Source organism: Apis cerana, linkage group LG1 (genome assembly GCF_029169275.1).
Source record: "Apis cerana isolate GH-2021 linkage group LG1, AcerK_1.0, whole genome shotgun sequence".
Classification (NCBI taxonomy): domain Eukaryota; kingdom Metazoa; phylum Arthropoda; class Insecta; order Hymenoptera; family Apidae; genus Apis; species Apis cerana.
In genome coordinates, this window is record NC_083852.1 from 3,044,772 (window position 1) to 3,068,207 (window position 23,436).

At 34.2% G+C, this 23,436-nt stretch overlaps 1 protein-coding gene and 1 long non-coding RNA gene across 35 annotated transcripts in view; one reads left to right on the plus strand and one right to left on the minus strand.

Annotated features, from left to right (window-relative positions):
• Positions 1–23,436, minus strand: part of LOC107994778 (CUGBP Elav-like family member 2) — a 383,891-nt gene that overhangs the window by 11,750 nt on the left and 348,705 nt on the right. For 11 of the 34 annotated variants that reach the window (XM_062085667.1, XM_062085686.1, XM_062085543.1 and 8 more), the window contains 9 exons: positions 12,813–13,018; positions 10,017–10,145; positions 8,802–9,075; positions 7,289–7,381; positions 6,247–6,288; positions 5,189–5,218; positions 3,646–3,768; positions 2,316–2,546; positions 1,556–1,706 (listed from right to left, as the gene is read on the minus strand). In XM_062085667.1, the coding sequence (XP_061941651.1) occupies positions 1,579–1,706; positions 2,316–2,546; positions 3,646–3,768; positions 5,189–5,218; positions 6,247–6,288; positions 7,289–7,381; positions 8,802–9,075; positions 10,017–10,145; positions 12,813–13,018 (1,256 nt within the window). In that variant the 3' untranslated portion in view covers positions 1,556–1,578. The remainder of the gene's footprint in view (positions 1–1,555; positions 1,707–2,315; positions 2,547–3,645; positions 3,769–5,188; positions 5,219–6,246; positions 6,289–7,288; positions 7,382–8,801; positions 9,076–10,016; positions 10,146–12,812; positions 13,019–23,436) is intronic. The other 23 variants (XM_062085568.1, XM_062085562.1, XM_062085658.1 and 20 more) reach the window with 13 other exon arrangements.
• On the plus strand, positions 1,464–5,346 carry LOC133667394 (uncharacterized). Its single transcript, XR_009832860.1, has 2 exons — positions 1,464–1,731; positions 2,166–5,346. It is a non-coding gene; the product is annotated as an uncharacterized LOC133667394 (long non-coding RNA).

The window sequence follows — 23,436 nt, forward strand, 5'->3', positions numbered from 1 at the left end:
GATGCGGCGTGATCAATTCATTAATTTTTATATAATTTACATTTTATAAATAATTTTCATGATATGTTCACTCTGAAATTCTGTGCACGAAGAAATATGATATTCATAAAATAAGATTTATTTTATGTAGTTATGATTGTATTTGAGTATTTGAGTATTTGTATAAAATTTTATCAATTTTATTATATTTAAGAGAATGATACGATAATTGTGCAATATAAAAAATTTTATATAAATATTTAAATATTTACATTAAACGATAAAGACATTTTTTTGTACACATAATGCAACAGATAGATATTACGTAACATAGATATTTAATAGATAAGACAATACAGACAAAATTCTTACTTTAAAATCATTATTCTATTTTACAGTAATGTTTTAATTTACATTAATGTTTTAGATTAATCTGTTTACTAATAAATGCAACTTTCGAATTTTTTAAAAATGAATATATTAAAATCAAAGATGCAGTTTTCTAAGTTTTATCATCTAATAATAAATATCTATATGTATTTCTCCGTATACAGAATCAGTGATGATAATATGTATGTACACACTTAGAAAGTTGTCAGTCAAGAAATCGAACATGTATTAGAAAAAGTTTTTACATGCTAATAATGAACACATATATTAAAATATCTTTATCAATTTTATAAAACATTACAAAAGAAAGAAACAAAATAGAAATAAGAAGAATATGATAAAAATTATTTATCACCGGCAAAAAAGCGAAACCAAAATATTCAGAAGTCACTATTGAGTTTAATAAAGAGCAAAATTTTTTTATTTCACTTGTAAGTCCTGTCATAATACGAGGTATCGATTTCGAAGAACGACACGATTAATAAAAAACACGTATATCACGAGAAATACAGATATACAACAGTCAAACAAACGAGAAGAAAAGATAGGTATAATCTTCTGGATATAAGATTACCAGAATACACGTAGGTAATATGGACGGACTCTGACAAGTAAGAGAAAGTTGAACTTTCGAGAAAACTAGTTCTCGTTTGAAGTATGATAGAACGTTTTCAAAAACAAAATATATATACATATATATATATATACATATATGTATATATATATACATATATGTATATATATATACAGAACGTTCTCCCTAATTACTTCATATTCTTTGGAAAACAGTATCGACGATATAGTAAGTCTTCAACATTATCACAGCCTCGTTTCGAAATATAACTTTAAATATCTAAAATTTCAAACGAAAATTCCTCTCCTCTAAAAAAAAAAAAAGAAGAACACTATCATAAATTATTTCTTCGACCTTCATAGAAAATATTGCTTGACTAGAAACGATTTGTTTTGCAAGCAACGCCTGCTAAATACTTTGGTCGGATGAAGAGAGCCAATCCTATCTATCCAGACCGAAAATGATCAATGACGATCGACGTCGAGAGATATATCGAATGTGTGAACAATTTTTGTTGTTGTTTTTTTTTTCTTTTTTTTTTTTTTTTTTTTATTAAGGACACCAAGGTCGTTGATTTCGAGCCGTGGTATCCGAGAAGTCCTTGGTATCTACCTACGAACGGTGGACGATGTCGGCTAGTAGGGTTTCGATGCGTCCTTGGATCGTTTCAGTTGGACCTTCAGCCGCTTCATGCCGATCTGGAAGCCGTTCATCGCTTGGATTGCTGCTTGTGCGCTCGCCACATTGTCATACGACACGAAGCCTGTAAATTATTCGTATTTTGAAAGGTATTAGTTAAATGCGAATTTAACCATTTCGTTCATTTATAGCAAACGTATTAATATAAATGGTAAGTATAAATCATTTTCATCATTTTTTTTCTTTTTTTTACTTTTACTTTTAAATAACTTGTATCACTTATAAATGCTTTAACAACTAGAACTACCGGATCAGTCAAAATGACTGGTTTTATTATTTTTTTGGAAATTTTTTTTTAAAATATTTTTCTGTCTGAAAAATAAGATGACTTTTACAAGTACATCAAAGTATTAAATATTATAGATTTTATTTTTTCTTTAATATAAATCTCAGTCATTTTGACTGGTATCGGTAAAAATAGTTATACGTCCATCTCTGGTAGTTCTAGTGTCAATTTTATAAGATCCGTAAATATTGACATTATGCTAGGGATCCCTAGATCTAGTGATATTTTATTTTTCAGATAAAATTGCCCAAATTCTTCTTCCGCAAATTTCGTATATAAATAGAGACATAAATGTGTCATCAATCGCTACCATGATCCAAATATTTGATACAAATAAAAGCACGTTAAACGAAATATAATACATCGGAGAATATTGTCGCATCTTACCAAAACATTTACTCAATTGCGTCTGCTTATCGATGAAAACCTTCGCCGAGATGACATTTCCAAATGGCAGAAACGTTGAGACAAGGTCAGTATCGCTGAACTCTTGCGGTAGATGATAGATAAATAAATTGCAACCTTCTGGACCCTCTATCTGCTTATCCGTGTTAGTGAATTTCGCCTTTTGAGCCGCCGCCGCCGCCGCCGCCGCCGCCGCTGTAAACGCGGGAAATCCTGAAAGCAGAAAATTCGTCATCATCGATGATTTCTTATTCCTCCATCGATTCAACTACATATTGTGTTTCTTCACACCCCACGAGATTCGCACTTTGATTACCGCGATTATTGACTCGATTACGGTTCCCAATTATCGGAGATACAACATGAAGTTAATTATTGGCTCGATTGCGGGTTTGAATTATTGGTTGATTTTTGGTTGGATTACGGTTTTAGATTATTGAAGATACAAAATGGTGTTGGTTATCGTGTTATAGCATCGGTTTATCGAGGACGTTAGATATATCGAATAATTGATTAAATAATAGATAAAAGTGAAACGATTAAAACGAATAACGGTTGTTTATATTTTATTCAGATGAAATTGAATTTCCTGTTGTCATATTATCACGAATTTTACAGTAAATTTGATTTGCTATATTTGAAAAAAATATAACATATTACTTGATATCATTCCACAATTATATATTACATTTATCATCTTCGTTTCAAATATCCACCAATTTGCACCATCAACTTTTTTGCACGTTCTATCAACAACGCGATTATTTCATTGGTCACTTCATCAAATATTTTCCAAAAGCCATAACAAGTACATCTTTTTCCTATCCTTCAACAAAATTGCGTATCTTGTGAGCTGGATTTTGCATTACACAGTGGTGACCGTATGCTCACGCGCAACACGTACTCTCAAACTGCAATTAATATTTAACTCGATATTTTCATTAAATTATTACAACTCGTTTAGAAAATTGCACGTAAGCATATTATCCATCCCTGTCCAAATTTCGATCATTCGATAACGTGCAAATTAATCACAATCGGATAATAGCACAGTCCCATCGCACATAACTAAAGGAAGGTTCAGGCATTCCACTGTTTAGTTACTCACTATGTAATTCTTTCTTTTCCACGGTCACCGTCGTCTTTCCAATGAGAGCTTTAAGGCGCACAGTTACACGTTAGAACAAATACTTTTTTTCACACATTCATGAGTGCAAGTTTTAAACAATACTATTTTCACCATATTAAAAATCAAGAGTACATTCTGATCTGAGAGGAGAAAAACAAGCATTTTGAAAATACATCCTCTTACCTGCGTATTGTTGTAAGCTCGAGTAGGCGTTGCTCAAAGAGTCCTGCAACCCGTTCAAAGGTGTCCCCGTTAAGGAATTGAGCGCTAGGGACGTGACAGGACTTAGGCTACCTCCGGTGGACCCTTCAAAATCGAAACGAAATCGATCAGATAAGTTTTCCTTTCATTTTTTTTTTTATTCGTTCAAATTTCTACAATAGCGCCCAATCGCAAAATAATCGTTCAATTCCCATTTCTCTCTTTTCTGTTGCTTTTCTTTTCTTTTTTTTTTCCTTTTTTTTTTGGAAAATATAATTCCGTAATCTGCATGCATCATGCTGTAATACTGACATGAAAAGAACAAAAAAAAAAAAGAAAAAAAAGAGTAGCTCTGGTACCGTCATAAGTATATTATTATGTTTGTTAATTGTGTGAATATGCGTGTTTTGTGTAATTACTAGAAGCAATTTGTATATACAAATATTATCCGTAGAATTATTAATTAGAATATTTAATTAAGTAGAATTATTAATTTAGAATAATTTTGAAAGTGCTTTGGAAAAAAAAACGATATTTTGTATAATACAATATTTCAACGTGCAAATTATATAGGTATATTATTCGTTTATATAATAATTGTTAATTGCGAAAAGCTATTATACACACGATGTAGTATTAAATGTATGATGTGTGTAAAGAGAATAATATTTATCAAAAGAAGAATATTTCGTATATATTTTATATATATATATATTTACGTAAATGCAATATGTTTTAAAATAGAAATTTCATAAAATTGTGCAAATGAGTTATGAACTTATACCCCTCATATGATTGGACACATATAATTATCGATAATTAAAACGATCGATAAATGAAACATCACTTCTAATATCACTAATATCACCGAACATCGATCAATTGGTATCGACAAATTGGTTACATACTTAAAATACTCTAATATAAGCGTAACTCGGAGCTCACCTATAAATGGACATTTTCAAACACAAGTATCGCGAAGAACTACTACTATTTTTCGTTGTGACACCCCTATTATTACCATCGAATATTACGAAACGGCACACACGAATTAAAGCTTAATCGAAACATATCGGACAAATATTGGGTGAGCTTCGTTCCATCGATTAAACAGCCAACAGTAATTACAAATCTAATTAGTGAATGAAGATAGGTAATAGGAAAGGGAGATGATCGTATACAAAATATTTTAGAACTATCATGTATCATAATGAATCGAGCAGCAGAGATAATGAATGATATTATGTTTTTTTTAATGAATATGTATATAGAACAAGAAATATATTAAAATTATAACTTCATATTTACATATCTTGTGTAATGATTTTACTTTTTAATAATATTTTTTTTAACGTTTTAATGCTTTTTTGGATCATTTGCTTATATGGTTGAAAAGTTCTAAAACATTTTGAAAGGGGGAGAAGGTAAAATAATAAAGAAGTGAATGAAGGAATGGAGGAGCAAGTTTCAACAAACGAATCGATAAAGGCGTGATATGTATACAGTTTTAATGGTCTCTTCTCACCTGTGTTTCCGCTCTTTCCAAGAAGGACAGCTACGCACGAAAAAAAAAATGTGCATATTAAAACGCTGACGTGCGTTCATATAAAAACAAGAACAAAAAAAAGAGGAGAAGAGATGAGTACACGAGTGTAAAGGATCGAAGATATGAAATGATTTTTTTAACAAATGCATCAGGTGATTTTATTATTGATCCGCAAAAACTTATCGATCGACAAATTAATTTATCACGTATAATTATGTAAAAAAATCTAAGAAATAATTATTATCATTTGAACGAATATTTGAAAAAAAAATGAAATTTAAAATATTATATAAGAATTTATGCGTGATAATTTAACGTAACAGCATTAATCAATTTTATTGAGATTCTCATTTTGCTGTCTTCCGAACAAAGTAATCGTCTGATGCATTTGCGGAAACGAGGAAATGCGGAGGATCCGGTAACATCGAAGTTAAGAGGTTCTCTGAGAGAAAAGAGGCGAAATGCGAGGGAATGGTGATATATATATATATACGATGGAACGTGATACGTTTATGTGTGCACACAGTGGCCATATAAATGTATGAAAACTATAATACAGTCAATTGGAAAGTATACCGAATTCCCTTTATGATCCTTTATCTTTTTATTCATTTTCATTGCATAGAATTGATTTTCTTTATCCTATAAAATATTAATTATTACTTTTTTTTAATACTAAAGATATAACAGAAAATATATTATTTAATGTGACGCAATATAATAAAATCATTTTCATAGAATCATATATGGCCAACAATGTACAATACGATAAATCGCCATCATGTGTTTAGAGTACCGTGGGGGCGCCACCGTACAAGACCGTGTAAGATCCAGTAATCGTAACGCATCCGCTAAATATATATATATATTTATATATATAAATATATATATATATATATATATTTTATTTTTTTCCTTCAAGCGGATCAATCGTGATGTAAATCGAACCGTGATTAACACGAGGAAGTTAGAGTGTCGCGAACGGCCGAGATTAATTTAGTAATTGTTAATACTATACCAGGCAATGCGACACGTACATAGCGACATACCTGCTGTCGAATTCGCCAGTCCGCTTAACGCTGAAACACAGAACACGTTCACGATATTAACAAACGGAGTTAGTAACGTGTTTACATATTCAGCACGTATATAAACTTGGAAATTTATTTTAGCCGATAACTCAACGTACGAAATAAAATATTCGTCGTGCGATATCATTGTTATTGCGATTACTTTGGCGTGCTTGAAGCGATCGACCTCGATCGCGGTTAACGATAGACACGGAAGTATATATATATATAATATATATATATATATATATATACATAAGTGACAAGAAAAAGACAGAAGGAATCGCGTTAATTTAACGAGGATGTAAATTCGTTTTACAAATATAAATACATTTTTTAAATTTACGGTTTAACTGGAATAACTTTTGATTTTATGTTATTTTTCAATTTAATTTATTAGCAATATAAAATTAGTATCTATGCTCGAATTGTGATCGATATATGATTTTCTATTATTTGTTTAATTTATTTTTATAATTACAAATTATTGGATTCACGGAAATTTTTAATAACTCGGCAAAAGCTATTCCAGATTTGTTAATATAAACAAAAAAGAAAAAAACAAACTTATTTTTAACTCTCCATATTTTACAACGCACACTTAAAATTCTCGATACAAATAAATCACATAAATAAATAAATAATATACATACACATATTTAAAACGATCTATGAAATGAAACAGATTATCTGAGATTAATAGCTACCAGATTAATCAACATCGCGCAAAATTATGTCAAATATTCCACCAATACTATTTAATAACAAAAATATTCATCCTCGTTTTTCATCATGCTGTTATTTCTTTAAATTTATCATTATTCGTATAATCTTTTATTCATGTTTTCTCTTATTTGCTCTTCTTTTTTCTTATTTTTTTTTTTTATAGTATTAAAGAACATGGACAAACACAATTGGTAATAATAATGAAAATAAATAATAAATTAAATTTCAACGTTACCGCGTCTCTATAATTATGTGCTTGATGGAAGTTTCTTGTTTTACTCACTGTTTGGCGACACTTGAAGGTTGCCGTTTCCGCCTGTCATGGCAGCCAGGGTAACCAGGTTTTGCATACTCATCGGCGATACTCCCGCATTTGCTGCAACGTGCATAATCCAACACAGACGGAATAATTAGATGGTAAAATTGTATACGTGTAAAGTGATAACGCGATATTTCTTATAATAATTGCATTTATGCAAAAAATTGTTTCATCCTAATAACGTTCCTAATATTTTGATGGATAACAAAACAAATGAAAATTAAATTTTAAAAATAAAAATAAAAATTTATCGTGATAAAATATCGCCTGTTTTAATAATACAAGTTTAATTTGAATTTATAATTAAGACATAATTTATGGATCATTATTAGAAACTTGCCAATAAATTTTTCTTGTAAACAATAAGTTAAATTGAAAATTATTAAAAAAGACAATATTGTCTTTATGAATAATGATTAATAAATTACACAGCGAATTACGAAATCATATAATGTTTTTTTATGCTTGCTAATAATAATCCAATTAATAATAGAAGAGAATTATTTTGCATTGTGCTAACAAAAATTTTCAAAAAGAAAAAATTCTCAATCGCTAATGCATTTGCTTAATGACATGCAAATTCTGCTATGTTGTCGAATAATCGTAGATTTTTCAGCAAGACGATAAACACACGTTTTAACGCGAATGCTAATGATAGGAATCTACAATATATCATTATATTGGCGTGCTTCTCGACCTCGTTAAATGTACAATTTTATTATCGCGAAGACAACCGAGGTAAAATGAAATACGGGATGGTTAAACATGACCGCACGCGAAACTTACGAAATAGTAGGTTCGATAATTTACAAGTGGCGGGCTGACAAGTGCGTATCGAGCGATAAAGAGCTACTTCCAACAATTGGACAATGGATGATGAATGTTGATTTAACGCTAAGTAGGTATACATGAAAAAGGACGATGGTACGGGTCGTATAAATTACGACTGCAACGTTTGTTCACGAGTTGGCAAATTTGTGGAATGCAAAATCGTAGGAACGCGAAAAAAAATCATAGGAATGTTATCTTTATTTGCTTTATTTGAAGTATCGAAGTTCAGTGAAGAAATCTAATAAATAAACACTTTGATTTACTTTGTAATTCTGAAAAATAAAAATATCTCTATTCCGCTTATACTTCTCATATTTAAGACATTTTTCTCGGATATTTCGTAATGTTACAACAATTGAATAATATATTAAATAAACGTAACCGAAATAAATTTACAAAAATAAAGTATTATTTATAAATCGGCAGCTTGAGATCAATCGTGACATTAAGTTTCTAAGATTACAAAATTCTAAGCTTGTTTCATCTTTGCCAACAACGATTCACGAATGTATATCCGTGACGAATGGATGAACATATAATAATAAACGAATTACAGTATAAATTAAGATAAATAAAAAGCAAAGAAAAAAACGAGAGAAGAGTAAAAACGGTACGAAAATAAAAGATAAAGCAAATCGACACCAACCATACTCACCGGCGGTGTTACTCAAAGACGCGAGCGTCGCCAGTCCCTGCAGATTCGCAGGGTTGATTTCCGGCGGACTCGGTACGGCTGGCGCGGCCGCATGCGCAGGAGTTGCTGCGCCGAGACCGAGGTGCTGTTGGAGCAACAATTGATGCTGTACGCTCGACAGTGCGCTTGCGCCAGCACCTGCCGCAACTGGAGTCGCGGCGCTTGTTGTCGCCTGAAGTTGTTGCAACAGCTGCAGCGAGGCGGGAGCCAAAGCTGGCGTATCGTTCTGCAAGCAGACACAATTTTCGATGAATAAGGTGTTTTCATCCTTCTTTTAAACGTTATTAATATTTGTAGAATGATATTTAACTTGTTCGATAATATTGACATTATATTATAGGTTAGGTTTGGATTCTCGACACGTAAATTTTGAAATATAAGATTTTTTCGAATCGTGAAATTAATCTATTTATCGAAATGATAGAAATAATATCCATTTAAACGGTTATATCTTTGATTGAGTTATACTTGTGGATAAACAAGTTGCATTTATCTCCATGCAACTTGTGCGCTAAATTCGACTTAATACTGTCTCATGCTGTGCCGCGTAACTTTCCATTCAGGTTCCGTGTATTTACTATATCAATGCTGCTATTTGTTCTATATACATTAAAAACGTTGGCGAGCTGAATGGAAATTCTAGCAGCAAAAGCTTTTGCACCGAAAACCATGTCCATGTGATAAATATATTAAACACATATAACTAAACTGCTAAATTTAATTTATTAAATTTTAACGATATCTAATATTTTTCAAATATTTTCAGATGATTCGATACAACAATATTTTGGACGAAAGTCTTCGATTTATTATATATTTTGATTTTTCTAATTTTGAATTGTTTCAGTCGCAAATTGAGACGAAATTATAACAAACGTTGTATTTTTTGCATTCGAGAATTATATTTATACGTCAAAAATAATATTATAATCGGTACATAAGATTCGCATCAAGAAATTACACGTTCTAAAGTATATTAGGTTTTATCATCTAATTTCGTCCTTTTTCGTATGGACACGAAATGCTTTTTGATTCACGTAAAGTCTACGCGCGTAATTTGAAAGATTCTAGGGAAATAAATTTACGAGAAAGTATTTCATTCTTGATGCAAATGGGCTCTTTGATATCGAGTAAAAAGGTCGGTTATGAAATATTAAAGGTACAGACGGTCAGGTAATGCGGCGCCATATTGACTCCTGCTATATTCCAAAGATTCGTCTGAAGTTGTTGCATCCTCTTCTGGTCCTTTTCCTTCTGCGTATCTGCAAATTTCACAACCAGCGGCGACGAGCATCCCTAGAAGAAAAAAAAAAGAAAAATAAAGTATGATAAATACATACATCTTTAATATGAAGACTATATAGACTCTGCATTAGAAATAATTAAATTACATCCTTAATTATTTGATTAAATATAAGTTCGTTTATATTTATCAATATGATTTATACGAATGATTCAATTTGGAAAAAGCATGTTGTATAAATATTTGAAATAATTATCGTGATTATATAAATTATAAAAAATAAATTTCATACTTCAAAGTATATTTCTTATAGAATAAAGCATGGATCTATCATTAGATTAATGACAAACGGAAATAATAGATAATAATCTCATCTAAAATAACATGAATTTCTTTGAGGTCGCGGGTATTTTCAAACCAGCATTATTATAATTAGCGATTACCCTTCAGTTAATGATCTCCAACATAACTCACCTAATTCGAATATCATTTAGGGTATGAATGTGAGTGTTTGAATATGAATAGATGCCAGTCGTGTTCACCAGGCGAACTAATGAGACTAATTGCCCCTAATTTTGGGACCACTATTGAAGTCACTAGTTACGAGTGTATGCATATAGAGAAAAGGAGGAAGCGAGGGGAAAATTGAAATTAGAGGATCTATAATCAGTAGAGTGAGGACGGGAATGATATTTCATCGACAAATTTCGAATGCTTTTTTTTTTTTACATACAGTTTTTAAAATTTAAAACTTCAAATATCAAAATCCTTAGAAAGAAAAAGACACCCGTAATATTTTCAAACTAATTCTCTTTCGATACACTTGAAAGATCCATACATCTGTAGACGTATATCATCGTATCGTGCAACTTGCAATTTAATTTTCATTTTGAAAGAATTACCCCAACTCATTAAACGGAAACACGTATCTTCAAAGACATTCGTCATTATCACTCACTATTGTATTTCTCATTTGTAAAAGGATTAACAAGATCTATCTTATTAACATAATCAAACGAGAACGGTCGTCGAAGAAGAGAATTATTGCGACGAATCACGATTACGGATGATCGTTCCACGAAGCCATAATAATTAATAACGATCCTTTAGATGTATGTATATGACGTATAGTTCCTTTGAATCTCTCGTATAAAGGGGAATACGAAATAGCGGGGCTGTTTACGTGGGTAATAGGAAGCACGAAATCGTGCCAGTTAAGTCGACCACGACGAGTAAGCACGACGACGAGCCCGCAGCTGGAAATATTCATGATATCAAAATGGAATTGCTGTCGTAGCCGCGTGCCTTGGCACGATTCTCTTTCTTCATCGGTCGAAACAAGGCTTCGGTATGGTTCTTGTGCACACTGTGCCGTGTATTACGAGGTTGGGAAGAAGAAACAATTCCGTAGAGTGTGTGTATGGAGGGACTCGATTCGAAGGATGAGTACTCCCCGCCATTATGGTAGCATTATTGCTCGATACTTCCCTCGAATTGAAACTTTTATCGCGAGCCGAATGGAGGTGCGTTCGTTAATCGATTATTGGAAATATATTGTATTTCTCGATATATATATATTTTTTTTTTCCTCTAGATATTTGTTAAATATTTATTGTTGCATAGCTCAATAAAGAGAGTCGGAGAAAATATTTTGCAAGGCTGAAAATAAATTGCTACGTGGAATATGAAATTTGAATGTTGTGCAGAGAGTATGAGATAAAAATAAAGAGAGAGAGAGAGAGAGATTATATTTTAATTTCGTGAAAGAATTTTTGTAATAGATCGACGTAGAAAATATTATTTTCAACTTCTCGTTTTCATGGAAAATTTATATTTCGTGAGTAACGAATATATATTCAACTTTTTATATTTACAAAACTTGGCGAAGTATGTTATTTTATTAAAATTAGACAAAATATCGTTAGTAGTAATTTTTGAATATTGCTCGTCTAAGGAGGTATCGTGTTCTCCTCCTCGTTGCACCTTTAGTGTGTCTTCACTGAAGTGTGTAACTTGTCCTACGCTCCGTGATCGATGAAACTTTAGTAAGGATGCAAAGTTTCTTTCAGCCTCTACATTGTCAAGCGCATCAGTTTCACGAAAATTAATTTTCGATAGCAATTAACCGGGAATAACTGAATTTGTTAAAAATTTAATTTAGTTACAATATAAATATTTTCTGCGGGAAATTGAATTTTAATAATATATTTTCCCTCGTGTTGAATTATTTAACGCAGTTACCTATCTCAAAAAATTATATTCATAGCTAATTTAATTAAAATATATATGTCCCGCAAAGCGCACATTTAAATAAACCTAATAAGAAAACTTATTATAATAAATGAACAAAAATTTTGTGAAAAAGATATAAATAAGAAAATACTTTTTACATTTTATCGGTAATATAAGTTCCTATCTTATCTTCGGTGCAAATCAAACTCTTTTCTTTTTCTTTTTTTTTTTTTGAAAAATTTTCATTCAAAAATTAAACCTCCACCGCTAATTAACATCATAAACGAAGAATCGGTAGAATGAAAGTGAATTTCAAGGAATGCTGCGAACGAATTGTTCTTCTCAATGGAAGAGTAGCAAGGTTTAGTAACAAAAGTAGGTGGCATTGTTACGATCATTTTAAGGACAATTAGAACGAAAGAAGACATTGTGCGGTAAGAGTTAAGTAGCAGAGATAGTGGAAACAATTGTGTTTCAATTCCACTCACCTCCATCGTTTGCGAGTGATGAAGAGCTTTAATGGCGTTGATGGCGTATTGTTTACTAGCGAAGGTAACGAAGGCACAGGCTTTACTTTTTCCGGTGCTGTCCCTCAGCACCGAGCATTCCTCGATGGTTCCATAGACGCTGAACATGTTTCTAACGTCGTTCTCGGTAAACTTTTTGGACAGCATACCAACGAACAATTTACGTTCTGAAACAAAGAGTATGGAATATGCTTAGTATATCGGTCGATTTCATTGAAAGTAAGGAAATGGGGGAGAAAATTTATCGTCAAAAAAATAGTTTCGATTTTAAATTCGCATTCCAAAATTTTATACAATATAATGCAAATTTTAATAACAACGATCGCTCGTCGTTCCAATAATTTAATGATTAAGTTAAATAATTTTTTCTGAATATCCTAAGAGACGAAAAGAAATTTTCTTCTGATTAAAGTAACTTGGCGCGTTCCCTATTTATCGCGTCATTAGCGCGCATAATAGGCGTTTCACGTATCACACGGTCAGTCAACCACGCGCCATTTGAGGATGACAGGTGGCGCGAGGAGAGGCGGAACTGGTCCCAGTCAATATTTGTTTAGGACCAAGAGAAAAGCTCCGGCCGGGGAAAAGCCGCTTATGTAAATTCACCGTCGCATAGGGTTTCGCGCAACGACGCAAAGTAGCCGACTGCATCTCTGAATATATCTCCATCTATCCGCACCCCTCTTTCGCTCTTCTATCCTCGTCAACCCTTCCTCCTTTCCACGATTCACTGTTCCTTTCGTTCGACCAATCTTAATAGCGCATCCGTGCGAATTTTTTCCATCAACGAAATTATCTTCTCAACTCTCGATATTTCTTTTTTTTATCACTCGATTAATCTTCGTTTTGTTAAATATTTCTTTCTTCTTCTTCTTCTTAGTTTTTCAGCGTGATTTTTTCGTTACGAATATGCAGTAAATATTAGATTTAAAAAGAAATGTATTGTGTGCCATTAAGAAGAAACGAAAGTGGTATCATTGGAGGGAGATTGAACTCTAACAAATAAATTTCTAAAGCTTTGAAAGATTTATTTCCCTGGCGCGCATTTTTTTTTTTAATTGCTACTCTCATTCATAATTGCAAGCTTTCACAAAAATAAAAATTTACTACTACTTACGTTAATGAAAATATCTGGACAAAATCAATCCTTGGAAAAAAAGGATTTCCAAGGAATCGAGAACCACATTCCCTCGAGTGACCAATGCAAAAAGAAAAAAAACTGAACTCGTCACGTTTCTTCTTTAGTTATTTTACCTTCATCCACAATTGCAAACTATCTACGAAAATAAAAATTCACTACTACTTACGTTAGTGAAAATCTCTGGACAAAATCAACCCGAAAAAAGGATTTCCAAGTGGATTGAGAACCACATTTCCTCGAATCGATATCTTGCGAGTAATACAGAAAAAAAAAAAATTTCCACACAGTAGGAATTCAATCAAGAAACTATCCGACTAATTCTTTAAACGGTTAAACGAGGATCCCGAGGAGGGGTCACACAGACGATTGGCAAGATTTCAACGATTCGCAACGATTCTTTCGCGCGATCGATCCCCCTCCCCTCTGCTTCTCTCTCCCTAGCCCACCACCACCACCATCTAAATCGATCACAGGGGTGATCCTCCCCCAACCAAATTTTCGACATTCGTTAACAGTTCCTCCGTTCCTTGGTCGCGTAACGAGCCGTGTTTCATCGAGGCGCGGCCGCGCCCCTTCCCCCACGGTCAAAGGCTCGGGCCAGGCAAAAGAAATAATAAAATTGAAAATCAAGGGAAACGGTGAGCGGAGAGAGGGCAGGTAGAGAGGGAGACAAAGAGAGAGAGAAAGAGAGAAATGGTGGGAAACGAGAAGGGCGAGGCCTGGATACCCCGCGCATATTCGTCGATTGCGCCGCAAACTCGTCCCCTGTTAACGATTTAATTACTTTCGTAACCTAACCGGATACCGGACCTCGCCCCCTCCTCCTCCCGCATGCATCGTATCAGATTTTCCACGGCGAAGCTTCATGGAGATTGAACTTGCTCCTCTCCTCCACCAGCAATTCGAGCCAGCCTGGACCGCCGTCGCTATCCCAGCCACGAATTATTTTCCACGAAAAAATTCCACGACCCTCGAGCTAGCCGCCGGTTCCCCACCCCGCAGCAAAACTGCGGCCTCCGCTGGAATGTTTATTAAATACCGAAGACGTTGGCGTACGGACGCGAGGATCCTCCTTCGTTTTCGGCCACGAAATTCTGAAGCGGGAGGAGCAGTAGAAGGGGGCTCTATCTTCGCGCGTGGGAGGGGCGTAGAAGAATGTATTGAGTACTTGGGCAGACAGATGGGGAGAGGAGGAGGAGGAGGAGGAGAGGGATATTTAGACACTCTGTTTTTGCTCAGGGGGTGGAAGCATTGCACGAATCTCGAAGAATAAGTTAAGTTGACTCTGGAAACAATTTGTTTGATGGGATGTTCATAAACGTTAAACTCGTCGAACGATCTATCTCTCAAAAATAATTATTTTATCTTGCCAAATCCGATTTACCTTATCGTTATATCGTATCTCGTCGTTATACGATTTAAAAGAAAAAAAAAAAATCTCTATTCCCAACGATTAAAAAATAACAGAAATTTTACGAAAATAAATTTCCAGCCCCCCCTTTTATCCAGCAAACAATTCGCAATTCCACACTGTGGCGGCCATATTGAATCGTAAAGCGCATTAATACGCTTGTATCGCATTGCCGTATCGATTCAATTCTCCTTTCAATTGTTCAATCGGATCCTTGAACAGCCATTTTCTCCGCATCGGGTCCATTCATTTTCCAATTAATTCACGATAACCCCTCCCCCTCTCCCCCCAACGTGTGTTTGCCAACGAAAACGACGCGCCGCGCTATCCTATATTTTCTTGTCCCCTTCCACCCCCCCGATTTCCCGCTTTTCTCGCGGCCGCGAGCCACGAGCGTCCAAGCGCGAAACCCGGCAAATGTTTGTAAATCAATTTTACCCACTGCGAACACGAAATGTTTGTGCTCCCCTAATTAAATCCCGGATTCGCATTCGTCAAATAAATCGAAAAAGAGGCCCCCCAAAAATCACCCTCCCCGAGTAATTATAAAGAGTATTTCGTGATTGGATGGAGATATCGTCTGTTCCCTATCTTTTCCTTCGGTTCTTCTTTTATCTCGAAAATTTTTATGGATACTCGATACTCGTGGACTTTTACGAAAGTGTCACGTTTCGAGGGTAATCGGAATTATATGTAAATAATAAATATATAAATATAATTTGGAAAGATATTCCAAATTAATGATACTCTTTCGCTACTAGTTGTAGATGGATAAGTATTTCCTTTTACTATTTTTCGCGTGGAACTGCAACGTTATAACGATTTTACAACGATCTGACCAAGATCGAATAAGGGATCCAAGGAGCGATTAAACGACCGTTCTGCAGGTTGAACCGCGAGGGATAGAATGTTAGGAAAGATTAGATTTGCATTCACTCCTTGTTCCTCTTATTGGCTGGGAGAAGGGACCTGGAAATACTCTCTTCTTAGCGTCCCGCTTCCAGAACGCTCCTTTCCCTCAGAATGAGAATTAACTTTGTTAATTTAATTTCCACGGCTTGGCCGCGTTCAAACTAACCGAATTTCAGGCAGGACTTAACTACTCCCCCTCTCTGGCTTAATATAATATATATCTCTGTGTACATATATATCTATATATAATATATATATCTTGTAATATATATGGCCGGATCGAAGTGGACAATTATGCGAGTCAAGTGGTGAACGTTAAGCGCTTTGTCGACCGGGGATATGTAGCAGGCGAAGACCTTGTCGAATTATTATTGTTTTTCTTTCTTTCTTTCTTTTAAAGTACACAACTATTGAGCTTCTAGCTAAGAAGGACAGGGCAAGGTTATATAAACAGTAACGGACAGCGTCGAACAGTGTGACTTTTTCGATCTTTATTACGTATAGCGAGTAGAAAAATATAAGTCGAATATCGTAGAAATATTTCTTGCAATTTTGTGAATTATTATTATTATTTTTTTTTTAATAAGAGAATAACTCGTAATTTAAAATTCGAAGGAAAATGTATAAAATATATGAAGCATAAATTAAGGAGATGCGAAGAAAAAGCCCGCGAATTTCGAACTTTCGGATAACATGGAAAAGTTATGATGGAAATCGAATTGAAAATCGGTGGTCGCTACATCGATACGACTTCGGTTTGCTTCGCTTTGGGCGCAGGTATGCGGCTCGTCATTAGTATGTCGCCAACAGTATCCGCGCAGGAAGTGACGTCAAAGAGTGGCAGCGATTTATAGAGAGCCACGAATTCCGATTAGTGAAACGTTTCAGCTGGGGGCCGACGGCGTGACTGTAAATTTTCTTTTCATAAAGCTCGACGTGAGCGGAATCCCTTTCTTCCTTTCTTTTCCTCCTCTCGCCAACCCTCGCTTTCCCTTTTCACAAATTCAACGCAATCGTCCCCCAGAACTATCCAGAAAACTTTCGCGCGTATATTTGTACGGTAATAATAAAATTTGTATCGCTTGTACCTTTTTAAAAAAATATATCCTCTCCACTTATCTGTAAAAAATTGTTCAACTTCCTTTAATTCCATTTCTTTCGATCACAGTTTAGTATTAATGATTCATTTTTTCCCTTTTAATCCATCGAAATCCATCGGCAGAGAGAAAGAGTGAGTGAGAGAGCGAGCGAGAGAGAGATTTCTCTCCACAAAGGAATGGAACGCCGGCATGTTCGAAGCGAGGCGATGGGTTACGCGAAACGAAATCCGGCTGAAAGGCGGCGCGAAACGTGAACGCGGCGTATTTTCTCGGCGTATTTCCACGTCGTCGGTCGCCCCGTATATCCATCTCGCGGAAAAACCGCGTCGCCGCCTCGATTCGCGAATATCTTTCCCGCGACGACGATCTCGCCCGGATGGAAATGGGGCCGATAAATTTCCGGATTCCGACGAGGATCGTTCGCCATTTTTGATGAATAGTTATGGCCGTTGTACAGAGATAAGCTTTAAAGTATAAAGGTGTGATGCGTTAGAACAGCGTGGAAAATTGCAATATTTATTCGCCGAATGCGAATAGGCGGCGAAAACCGGTTAAATCGGGGAAATAAATTATTATTTTGAAATTGAAATTATCGAATTATTGAAAATAAATGCGTGGCTCGAGTCATCACGTATTATTTCTTATACTAGATTGTATACAAGCAGCTTTTAAAATAATTTAAAATGTTTTCTTTTTTCTTTCAAATACTTTTCGATACTTTACATGATATTTTGTTGAGATTTTGTAAATGAATTAAGGAGTTGTTGCTAAGAAAGAAAAAATTAAATTATATTTCGTTTAGAAAAAACAGCTGCGCTAAAATTGCATTTTGTTTCTCTTATATGGAGAACAAGGAACGAGACAGTGTGCGGTCTGGTAGTTGGATATTTGTATGGAATACGGTAGCTTCCACTTCCATCCGGTTGGCCAAGTCTGTTTCCTGTATCGTTTCTTTTTTTTTTTCTTTCATTTTTTTATCCTTTCATTAATTCGTTGCCTCCGTTCAAAATTTACTTGTCCCCTTTTCACCTCTTTATCAAAAGTTTAGACAAATTATTTTTCTTTCGTATTTCTCACACCAATTCAATTCCTATCTGTATAAATAAAAAGAAAATTTTTTTTTAAAAATTCTTTTTCCATATATAATTTCCTCTGTATATATATATATATATATATATATATATATATCCAAATTTCAAAAAAATGTTTGAAAAAACACAAAAGTATCTCTTATTTAAAAAATTAAAATCCATCGGATAAAAATAAAATAAGGATATTTTTGAATAGAAATCGATCCCAAATATGTATATATATATTTTTCTTCTTCTATGCAATTTTACCTTCCACGATTCGCTCGCTGCAAATCGTGTCAATTCGACCGGTCTGTAATGGCCGAACAGTCCGGAAGAACAATATCGATAATCGTATAATTGCCCTACGTACACGTTACAATTATATTTAATCGTTGCATGGTTAAATGTAACGTAACACGCGCGGAATATCACAGAACGAACGAGTAAACGAACGTTGTTCTCGTGCCATTGAAGTCATCCACGTAAAATGGTCAAAAAGCGTTATATAAGCTTTCATAACGCGGAGTTGTTTGGAAAAAAAAAAAGATACTGGACACGTTCGTGCCCCAACTGCATATAATTATTCGAATGACAGCGAATTTTCATTGCAGTCGTGCAATTAGCGTTGGAGAACGTTATTCCGATTATGATTTCAACCTTGCGTTTATGCATGCTTGAATTTACCAAGTAAAAATGGGAAATACGCAACTACGCTATTTTCTTCGAGTTCCTTTCTCATTATTATATCTCGTGTAATTCGGAGGGATAAATTATCTTGCAATTGGAGAGAGGGATAAGATAAAGAATTTTTTTTTAAAGGACGATTAAAAAGTTTTCACGAAATTATTTTCGAATTACAAAAAAAGGAAATAATAAACGAGAGTATTATAATCTTTTTTTGACACAATTTTCTTTTCATAATCTTATCTTGATAATTGTCAATAATTGCAACAGTTATCTACTATTATCTACAGTTAATCGCGAGGTTGGATGTGAAAATATTTCTGATGATAAAAAAAAAAAAGTAACCGAAGAAAGAAAATAAGTTTTCAAGGTAGCGAGAGTGAGAAAGAGAGAGAGAGAGAGAGAGAATTGAAAGAAAATTTTCAGCAATTCCATTCGGCGAGAATAAAAAATATTCTTCCTCTGAAAGAAGGAAGGAGAGGGAGGAAAAGGAACTTATCAAAGTTCGAACTGGATTTCCATTTATTAAAAAGCTTCTTTGTGCCACGATGTAACAAGAAAGCGTGACGAGTAGGAATACGACCGTTTTAATTAAATTTTTAATTGCCACAGTTCGAACTACTACAACGCATTACAATTATTTCGCAGCTTCACTTCTATTAATTACGGCCGACCGCTGTTCGCCTCTTCCGATACTTAAGTGCAACGCCCTTTTGGCCACGTTTACATTTATCGAAATCCAAGCCAACGTGTGGATTTTTTTTTTAAATAAAACGTTCGTTTGCTCAAAATAGAGAGAGAGAGAGAGAGAGAGAGAGAAGGAAAACATCGATTTAAAGTATCGAATTATTATGTATTATAAAAGGATTAGATTCTTGATAATACAATATTGATATTGTATTAAACGTATTGTATAATCCATTTGTCTATTACTAATGGATGAATCGTGTAAAAGAGTACGCAAGACATTTAAACGTCTATAACGTAGGCGCTTGTTTCCATTCAATTTTAATTAATACCAACGTAAATTTATTTACCGACTCTCTTTTACAAGCCAACTCGAATTCTTACATCCTTTACATAAAATCTAACATTCTTTGCTCACGGATATACTACATACTCGTCCCTAACTACATTCTATACTACACTACTGTTCAAAGGTTAGAAATTACCCAGTTTAACTGTTTGATTAACTGTTTAGCGAAAAAAAAAAAAATAAATAAATAAATAAACGAATTTGCTCGAAACGATTATTCCATTATCCCGCTCTATAACCTTACTTTCGATCGTCTCGTCTCATTTTTCCTAATAATAATCGTATTACATTGCAAGATTATCGATTATTCGATTATAAAATTATATTATTTCTTTTCATATCGCAAGAAAAATGGAAAAATTCGAACTTAGTTAAAAATTGGAAATAACCTCGGACAATCGCCCTCGAATTCAACAGTTTTGAACAGCGGTGTACAATGGTGTACAAATACTAGCGGGGAACCTCTACATAATAGACGATAAATCTCGAGACGAAAACAGCGAAGACGGGACGAGCGCTATCAAGGAATCGCGACACGTAGCAGATTCTCGAAAGATATTTCATTAGCCGAACGGGACATTCTCAAGACCAATGGACAATGAACGACCGAACGAAGGCTGGCTGGTATTCTTCAACGCGACAGGATGCACAATACCAGTCGGAGAATAACGAGGCGACATTGCTGGCTGCAGTTTACCGGGTTGGTAAGTAGGTTGCCGTGGCCAACTCCTCTGCGATACGTACGCCTAACTACCACCACCACCGCTACACTAGTTACTTGTGGTCGTGTGTGTACGGATCGTGGCCACGCTTGCGAAACGAGACACGAACACACGTTCAACGTCTCGTTCAACGTCGATAAATTTTCGACGTTGGATTGGACGAAATAAGTAATAATACGAAATATATGGGGAGGGGGGAATGTATATTATTCTTTGCGCGGATATTAGGTCACTTTTAGGACGACTGGAAGAGTTTTTTGTTGAACAAGGTTTTAAGAACAAAATAAAGAAGATACGTGCACGTGAAATGAAACGAATAATAAAAATTTTGATGAGACAGAAAGATTGTTGTTAGAAAATCGCGATTTTTTTTTTTTTCATTATTACAATATTACCTGGTCGTGTATAGAAAAAAGAAGAAAATAAAAAAAAAACAATAATGGAAAAAGTTGAATAACGTAACTGGTAACATTTAAATTTTCTTTGAAAGTGCAAAGCATAAAAATTAAATTTAGACGAGCTTTTTAATTGAAAAGATAAGAAAATTGATGGAAAAGGAATTGAAAATTTCTTCATTTGAAATTAAATTTTTTTAAACGATGACTTTTGTTAAGTTCTTCAACTGACAATTTTAACGTTGTTGTCGATAAAAAGAAAAAAAAAAATAGGAGAAACTTTCAACTGAAATAGTAATTTTCTGTACAAAAGAAATAAACTCGGTAAAAGTCATTTAAAATGTCTTCATTAACCAATTCGATTTCAAGAGTACCTATGAATATCTACTTAATAATAGGATTTGGATCAGCTTTTCCTATGTGACCCCATTTCTTCCGATCGAATCTACTTTCCAATCTACCTCGAAATATGGCGTTCCATTACATTCTTCGATATAATTTCGTAAAAAATGTTGGTAAGAATATTTTGAATCGATTTATCTCCTATGTTGAACCAATCAACAACGTGAAATATATACAAATGTGTAGTAGAAGCCGCGTGTAATACTTGATTTGTAAGACTCTTTTACAATTTTTTCATTCATATTCGAATGATTAGGAAATACACGCGTGTGTTTATGACGGATTGTCATTGAAAATACTACGAAATACTTTCTGGAGAAAGTTGGTTGACATTTTCCAGCTACGATCTTGGAAAGATGTACGCCAACAGGTGGAATGCAGCGTGGGTCGTTGATGACCCATGATAACAATCTTTTGAAAGACGAATTTTTTCACCTTGTTGACAAACGTACCATTTTGGAATCAGATTGGTGTATGGAATTACAGAATAGATTAAATATTAAGTGGTATAATAACAGCAATTTTTCATATTAAAGTTTTATTCGCTCACTTTTTCCCAAACGTACTGTATTTTACCCAATATCGAACTCTCTATTGTATACCAGACCCAAGACAACAAATTCCAAGACTTTAATCTTCATTATTAGTCGAACGAGACGAGGACGAGGTTAGACGACAAATAATGCGATTAAAACGAAATAGAAGCGAAACCAAGAATTCTTACGTAAATCGTTCTATAAATCTTCTAAAATTTAGATTATCGTAATATTATTAGCATATCTAAAATACGTTTCGCCTCTTTTCCGCGGTAATGAAACGTTTGATGGCGTTCGTTACGAGATTCACAACCGTGTGATTTACACGGCTCGTTCGATAATGTCAAAAAGGAGAAAATACGGTTCAGAGACGAATCCGCATTCCAACCTCGAAATGCACCGTATACGAATCACGTTGAACCTCGAATCGAAACGTGATTTCGACGAGAAGAATGTTCGAAAGAAATTAGAAACTGCATTTTCTTGATTCTACGTGTAAAATGGTCGAATCGCTCGTACACGCATATTATATTTCCAACTCGAGGACTTCGAACTTTGTAATGAGTTGCAATTTACACGATAGATGTTTTCTAACCTCTTTCAGTCGTGACTTTTTTTTCGTAATATTTTAACGAGTACACACGAGTTGTTCCGATCGCAAATTCATTAAGAAATTTATCGAATTTTGTTAATTCGAATTGGGATATAAATCTACTCTAATACCATCAAATAATAAAAATTTCTATATCCGTCACAATTTTTCAGCTAGAAAAATGCACCTATATTCGATTCCAAAAATCCAATATTTGTCGCGAAAAGTTTTTTACCGTATGATTCACTTTGTGCGGTTTTTCAATAAAAGTTGAATCTCTACTTAAAATTTTATTTATTCGAGCCGCGATCCGAGGATTATTCCCCTTTCCTCTTGCGATTATTCCATATTTAAAAAAATTGATTCAACATTCCCTTTTTCAGGATTAAACAAATGCAAAATGTACTTCCACTGTGCTTGAAACTGACAATCCGAACGGAAGTCGGTAAAGAAGAGTAGGGAAGAAAAAAAAGTTGGAACCGCGCCATCGACTCGAGACGATCTCCTCCGCAAATACGACACAGGCGAGAGAACACTTTTCGAGAGAAGAGAGTATGTACCGGCAAAGAGGAATAGCGGGA